An 8,257-nucleotide genomic window follows, 5' to 3' on the forward strand; every position below is an offset into this window, starting at 1 on the left:
CTAAACTGTGGCTATTTGCTCCCATAAAAAGAATATTTATTAGGAATGATGTCAGATTTATTTCAAAAGTAAGTTAATCTGTTTAAAAGACAGAATAAATGAAATTCTCATTCAACAATATAAATAGCAGTTTTTCTTCCCAATGACTGTAAGCTTGAAAGCATAATTTCAGGTTTTATGGTTCAAATTCAGTAAAAGTAGGAACTGTTATCTGCACTGGAATATCTGATTAAATATGTAAAGAATAGAAAGATTTAAAACGAGACTCCATACCAAAAGCATCATGTTCTGCATCAGTGAAAGGTAGAAGAAAAATCTACCTTTGTAGATTTTTGTAGATGTGTGAAAATGTAGTCCATGCTTATACTGACAGTCTCATATTGCTCCCTCCATCCTATCTAGTTCTGAATTTCAGCAGACAAGAAATATGGGGTATGGCTTATAAGACTTTAAAATGATTTGCTGTTAGAAAATGCTTTTCTGCCTAGCACAAAGCTACACCAATAAATCCCCAAATAGGTCTGTGAAGGCATTTGGTCAGGAAATCAGGATTCTAATTCTGGCCTGACAGCATTAAGTTTAACAATGGTTAAGCCACTTTACTTCCATTTCCTCATCAGTAAAATGAAAAGTTAGTATGTACAAACACACACACACACACACAAATTCTAATCAGTGGGTTAAGTACAGAGGATAGAAAACTTGCAGAATGGAAGACAGCTCTGTGTTCAGGCCAACTTACCAGTAACTCAATGCAACAAGCTTTTACTGAGCAGTCTCTGTCTCCCAGAAACTGTTAGATGCTTGAGATACAGAGATTAATGAGTGGTTTGGTCTCCACTTAAAGGAAAGCATTAAAAAAAAGGAAAGAAAAAAATTCCTGCCTTGAAGAACTGACAATGCAGCTGATGACACAACTAAGACACATGAACCATAACTACCCAATACAATGAGTTTGGTGCTATGAAAGAGGAAAGTTCAAGTGTAATGGGAGCATTCAGAAGGAAATACCACTAGCAAGCTCACCAGTTCAAGCTAGAGAAATGTGTGGTGTATGTGGAAAACCATGAAGATGTTACAGAGAATGCCCTACTAGGACAAGCAAAATTCAAGAGACTGGATTTTAAGAGTCTAACCCAAGTTTCTAAATACTCTCAATAATTATAAATAATAACTATAGCTAATTACACCTCAAAGTTGGTCTAGGTCAATCTTAGTAGATTCTCTAAAATAACAAAAACACACAAAAATCTGAGACTATCTTATTTGAAATGACTACAAATAAATGGTACTTACACATGATTCTAAACCTAACAAATCCATTTTTTTCTTCTAAAACTATATTTCAATTTTATTCATTGATTTTCGTATTTGCTTTGGTAGAAAACATTGCTAGTTACTATCCCCATGCTTGACCCACTATATTTTAATTAAAAAAAAATCCTTTACACATCAAAATGGAAAGTAGTGTTATAAGAACATAAAAATTAAATTGTAACAATTTAACCAAGGTCACTAGAATCTTTTCAGATTGTTCTCCAGTTAAAGCAGAGAATTTAAAAAAAGAAAAGAGACAGAGAGAGTGTGTGTGTGTGTGTGAGAGAGAGAGAGAGAGAGAGAGAGAATGTGCGTGCAGGAGAGGTAGGGATAGGACAGTTTTTTCCAGATGTCCTATTAAGGTACTTACAGTGCTGATCACAATCAACTCTGGCAAACACGACTTGATTTTCATTTGGATATTCTTCCTTAATGACATCAGAAGCTTCCTCAAAAATTGGATGCAACATCTGACTGAAGCGACACCTATACATGGAAAAGGACACCAATTAGAAATGAAAAGAAGTAATAAAATCTTAATTTAGTTATCACCCACTGATACTTAGTATAGGTACAATAAACAAGTCCACAAGAGAATCACATATGTAATTTAATTATGGATTCTGATGTCATTCAATGGAGAGGAAGACGATTTTGAATTCAAAGACTGTACTCCAATTCTAAGACTGTATAAATAACTAAAAGACATTGGTTTTTTTTCACCTTAAGGTAATTGCCAGTATTATGGAGCACACAGCTAAGGAGCTTTTGCAGAGGCCATGAAATAAGTCTGAAATAAGTCCTCGAAGATGTACTGCTAGGCCTTATAACTACTGAGGCTTCACCATTCATAAAAGAAATTAGCTTCCTCTAAATAATTGAACATATTTTTAGGCTACTGTAAAAAAATCTTTTAATATTAAATATTAATCTTTTAATAATAAATATTAGATCAATCTACCTGGCCAGTTCAATCAAATCTCACAGGCAAGTTAGCATACTAAATAAGTTGTATTAAAAGGATACATGGTATGTGATGAACTGGTTCCCCTCAAAATTTATCTCGTTAAAATGGGCTTTTATATCTGTAAACATACTCAAAATATTAAGTCCAGAAGCAAACATTTTAATAAATTTCTAAACAAGACTTCCTGTCTATATTTACCTTTTTTTTTCTTTTACTTTAAAAATTGGGCACAGACCCCATAATATTCCAGGAACTTGTTACTTCTAGTTCTGACTGTCCCTTAATCAGGCCAACCACTTCACAAATATAGTCGTGCATTACTTAACAACGGGGATACACCCTAGGAGATGAAATGTATCAGGTGATTTCTTCATTGGGCAAACATCATAAAGTGTACTTATACAAACCTAGATGGTAGAGCCTACTACACACCTATAGCCTACTACACACTTATAGCCTGCTCCTAGACTATAAACCTATATGGCATATAAGTATACTGAATACTGTAGGCAACTGTAATATAGTGGTAAGTATTTGTGTATCTCAACCATAGACAAGGTACAGTAAAAATATGGTATTATAATTTTATGGGACCTCTGTCATTGATCTAAATGTTGTTATGCAGTGCATGACTATATACATTCTGGGTCATTAAAGGGACTTGATAAGAAAGGAAAGAAGAATTAGAATCAGTATACAACCAGCTGGGTTAGAATGGTCATTCTCTTATGGAAAAGGTATTGAGGATATGTAAACAAAGAACTATAATTGCTACTATTGCTTCCAGAGCTCTTTTCCACCAGGAAATTTACTTAAATGAAGCCCGTGAACTGTTTGATCCACACATGATCAGGTCATATTAGCTATAATTCAATAAAAATATTGTAAAGCCTGTGAAAGGATGCAAACATTATGCTTCCTCCCTATTTCTTCTTGTATGTATCTCTTCTAGCCCACTCACCTGACTTCCTAAGGAGATGTCCTAGAATATATCAAGGAGACACAATCTGTATCTTCAATCTCTTGCTTTCAAGTGGCTCTTTCCTCTTTTAGCATTCTTAAATCTTTCCCATCTGGGATAGGTGGGTGGGGTCTGTGGACATCATGGACCGTGTCTTATTTGACTACGTAATCTAATAAGCATTCAATAGTGGTCTGTTAAATGAATAAATTGATAGAATGGAGGAACTGGAGAAGCTAGGACCCAGGATTGTGGGTTCTTACAGTTTGCTGAAAATAGGGTAGCTAGAGGGCAGCGCTAGGCAAGGAGTGGGGATTGATTAATGGTTTCTTGAAGAACTTGGATATGGCCTAGTACAGAATTAGTGGACAGGCTTCTTCTGAAAGAAGTTAGAAGAAGTAGTCTTTAGACACATATCAAGGGCTTCTTCCATCTGCATTGTTCAGTTTGCTTCCCCTTAAGTATTTAAGCATGGGTTCATGTGCAAAATAGAATCAGTTTTAATACAGGTTAAGTATTCCTAATCCAAAAACCCAAAATCTGAAATGCTCCAAAATCTGAAACTGTTTGAACATCAACATGATGCTCAAAGGAAATGCTCATAGGAGCATCTAGGATTTCGAATTTTTGGATTAGGAATGCTGAACCAGTAAGTATAATGCAAATACTCAAAATCTGAAAAGATCTGAAACATTTCTGGTCCTAAGCATTTCAGACAAGGGATACTCAACCTGTACCAAAAAGCGGAAGAGGAAGATGAAATAAAAGTTCATTTCCAATATTACTGTACCTTCATACACATGTATCCACTAACATGGAAATGTTACATTTATAAAAGAAACATCATAAAAGCAATGAACCTATTAAAGGGCCTTAGGGTTATCTAAACCCAATTTCCAATCTACTGCTTAAATTAATCCTTAAGAAATCAACCAAATAAGTAAAAGTCTTTGCAGAGACACTTTGGGGGCACTTACTAATATGGCCTACTGGGGGGAAATAAGCTTTGGAGTCAGACATACCTGAGTTTAAATCCCAGTTCCACCACTTACTAGCCGTATGACCTTTCTGAGCCTCAATTTCCTCAACCTAAAATGGAAATTATAATACCTACCTGGAGGGTAGTTCTGAGCATTAAAAACAATGTATATAAAGAGTCTGGCACATAACAGCATTATTAAACACTTACTATGGTTTATTACTCTCTGAGGCATAATAGTTATTTTTAGGCAGCTCTATTAGAGAATTCTTAAACTGTGCCACATCCATACCTTTCAGAGGGAACTCAAGAGTCTAGCCTTTGAGGCCACACAATATAAGTCTATGTCCTACAGCCAGTTACCCAAGTTTTTTCAGTTGAACAGAAGAGTACTAATTTATGAATAACTCAAGGTATTCTTTAGCTAGTATGTTTTCTCAAATAACTGAAATTAGTCCACATTTCCAATTTAGTTTTTGCAAAAAGGTCAGTAGCACATTCTATTACTCTTTCTTATAACACACAAAAGCCCTCAGTCAAAAGAGAACTTCGTTCTAGTTTTCCCTCTGCCACCATCTAGTCAGATAACCTTGGGAAAGTGCTTTACTCCTTTGGATCTCAGTTTTCTTATTTTTAAAATGGATTGAATGATCTACCAAACTTTGTGGCTATGAATACATATGGACAATCCTAATTTGCCTTGGGAAATGCTACCTTTGTTACATATTTTATAAATGGTATTTTCTCTGTGTATCTTCAACTTTTTACAAAAGTTCTTTAAATACCCACACCGTACATACACTCAGTATTTATTTATTATGCACTTATCAGCCACATATTATGCAAAGTGCTTGGGGACTAATGTTAAAAAAATATAGCCACAGTAACTATTTTCACAAAGCAAACAATGTAGTAGGGAGCCACCAACTAGATTATAACATATGAGTGTTATAATTGGGTAAGTATGGGGTGTTATGGGAAATACAGAAGGGTTCCTAATCTGACTTCAGAGTAGGGGCAGGCATATTCATTTAGGAAGGTGACTTAGAGAAAGTGGCATCTAATCTAAGACTTAAAGATGATTAGGACTTGATTAAGAAGTAGGTGAGAAAAGAGTGATCCATCCAGGCAGGGGAAATATCACAACTGGTCCAGTGATGAAGTACAGAATTTTACAGGAGTTGAAAAGAAGCTCTGTATAACTGGAGTGGAATATGCAATGAAGAGAGGCAAGGGATATAGTTGCAGAGGGAGGAAGGGACCAGGTCATGAGGGGGGTTCTAGGCCAAAGTGAAGGATTGGAACTTTAACCCAAAGGGAATGGAAAACCATTCAAGGGTTTTAAGAAGGAGTATAAACTAATCTAATTTGCACTGTAGGAAAGAGAACTTTGCCTTACACTGTAGAGAAAAGAATGGAGATACATAAGACTAGAGGCACAGAAAACAAATGAGGAGACTGTTGCAGGAATTCTAGGTAAACTGCAGGACTGTGGCCTGAAATAGGTAGTGGCAGCTAATAGGTATTAACAGTAAGCTTTAAAGGGTCAAATAAGATAGCGTGTCTAGGAATAAAGAATATGCCAGTGTTTCAAACTTGTCTTCAGCTAAATCTCCCTTCTTTAAATCCTCATGCCACATTCTTTTACTATGCCTCATGTCTTTGTTCTAGATGCTGAGAATGCCAGCATCTGCCTTCAAAGTTTGTTTGCTAGGGCACAAACAAAGAAGAAAAGACAAAACATTTAGTAAGAAACAGAAAGTGATACATAGGGTACCACATAAACACAGAAGACAGGATCTGATTCAGCCAAAGGAAGGAGTAAAGGCTTCCTGGAAGAGGTAGCAAATTGTATAAGTTAAAAAATGTCAACATTATTTTTCCTTCTAAACTTGCCACACCCAAATCCTGACCTACAAACACTCAAACACTGCATTCCTTCCAAGGTTGGGACGAACAGAATTGCACTGTATGTTCCTTCTTTGCAGACGGGGATTATATTTCAGTTTTTATGTTACCTGTTTCTATTTTAAGATAGGGGATCATGAAATCAGTTATATTTCTCTCTTACAGAAATCCTCACCAAATTAAACTGCTTCATTTGTGGATGAACCTTAATTAATTCTGTGTATGGAACACTGTCTTGCAATAGAAATAGGCTTCCCTAACCACCCCTTTCCAGCAAAGACAAATTCACCCTTAACAAGTTACAAAATAAAAACTAAAAAATAATTAAGTGATGCCAAAAAAAAAAAAAGTTAAAACAAGATGACTTACCAGTCAGCATAAAAATTTACTAAAGCAACATCAGCATTGTCTGAAATTGAAAAACAAAAACCAAACAAGCTAAGTTATTTTTATGTATCTACATAATCTTAACATAATTAAAGAAAGTTTTCATCATGATCTCTTCCCATTATAAGGGCCCACTAAAATAACTGTAACAATTAAGTTACCTCTTACTCAGAAACCCACACGTAAGAGTCATCCATCCATGACTTATACAATTTGTGGGAGTCCCTATCTCTTCTCTCTATACCCTCCATCTTTATGCCTTCATTGTATCTTAAACGATTATAAAGCAAAAGGGAAATCAAATCCAGATCATGCAAGTAAGCTACTAAATGGTCGACTCTCATAAAAAATAAAGTGCACAATCTGAATTTTAATAATCCATTTTTTGATCTTCCATATTTGTGAATAACTGAGAATTAGACCTTTAAGTAAAATCCTATTTCACAGAATAGACCTGTATAACTAACTATTTCTAAATCTCAGATGTCCCACCTAGTTGGCAACATGTAATCTACAACAGCATTGCAGAAGATGCTCTTTTTCTGGTTCCTGTCCACTTAACAGTTATTTTCTATTGCAAAAATAACTTATCATTTGCATATCAGACTGTGAAGATATGAGAAAGATGTAGCACTGTTTCTTTTGCCTAAACCTAATTCAGAGAAACAAACTTCTCAAGCACCTATGAAAATAAAACACAAAGATATTCTAGAATCTAGAAGATGACAGGAGTGAGAATAGCATGTCAGTTTCAATTCCCTTCTTCCTTTTTTACCTTCAAAGCACTTTCTATTCGTTTGCTTATACACTCTTAAGCAGTGGTTCACAAACTGTGGCTCCTGGACCAGAAGCATCACCTAAGAACTCACAGAAATGCAAATTCTTGGTGGGGAGAGGGGGATCTAACAGTTTCTGTGAGAAACTAGGGGTCAGGGCTAGCAGTATAGATATTAATTAGTAAGCCCTCCAGGTGATTCTGATACATGCTAAAGTTTATGGAACCACAGCTCTAAAGAGATCCTGTAAGATGGGAATAGACTCATTAGCATTTAAAACTTTAGGAGCACAAAATATATGATGCTCAATGAATGTTATAACTCTTTTTACTTCATTACTTTTGGTTTTGTTATGTGTAAACCAGTAGCTGAAACAGATGTTTTTAAAAAAAGAAGAAGAAGAAATCATTAAGAAAATTGTACATTTTCTTAAAGCTCCTAAGTTGTGATTTTCTATCAACTGCATCTGCAACCTTCCCTTTACTATTTTTAAAAAGGAGAAATGGTTTTCCCAAGTTAATTGTATCTACAATCAGGCTGTCAGCAAACAAAGCATTCTGTAAATTACTTACTGAACTTAATTAGACCAACGACAATAAAAGAGATCAAAGTAGGTGACTTCATTAAAGTAAAATAAAGAAAAAAATTTCTAGGCTGTGTCCTAAGGTCATTAACATTTACTACACAGTGGGAACCGTCAGCCACTAAGTAGGCTTTAGCAAAAAACTTTATGAATTGTTAAGAATGGTGTCTACATCAAGGCAAAGAAATAAAAAAGATTGAAAGTATTACCATACTTATAACACAGGAAAGAAGATTTACATATTTTAAGAAATTTTACTAAAACTCAAAACCAAAAGTACATTAATTCAGTGAGCTATGGAATCAATCAGAATGCCAGCTCTTCATATATTCTAGGTAACTAAGATTTTATTTTTTCTGTATATACACTGTTTATACAG

The 8,257-nt window shown here is 35.0% G+C and overlaps 1 protein-coding gene across 1 annotated transcript in view; it reads right to left on the reverse strand.

Annotated features, from left to right (window-relative positions):
• ERP44 (endoplasmic reticulum protein 44) overlaps nucleotides 1–8,257 on the reverse strand; it is a 74,361-nt gene that overhangs the window by 44,179 nt on the left and 21,925 nt on the right. Inside the window, exons 3-4 of the mRNA XM_012638268.1 lie at nucleotides 6,502–6,570; nucleotides 1,688–1,803 (exon numbers count right to left, since the gene is read on the reverse strand). Of these exons, the coding sequence (XP_012493722.1) occupies nucleotides 1,688–1,803; nucleotides 6,502–6,570 (185 nt within the window). The remainder of the gene's footprint in view (nucleotides 1–1,687; nucleotides 1,804–6,501; nucleotides 6,571–8,257) is intronic.

The sequence above is a fragment of the Propithecus coquereli genome, unplaced genomic scaffold (assembly GCF_000956105.1).
Source record: "Propithecus coquereli isolate 6110/MARCELLA unplaced genomic scaffold, Pcoq_1.0 Scaffold128, whole genome shotgun sequence".
Taxonomy (NCBI): Eukaryota; Metazoa; Chordata; class Mammalia; order Primates; family Indriidae; genus Propithecus; species Propithecus coquereli.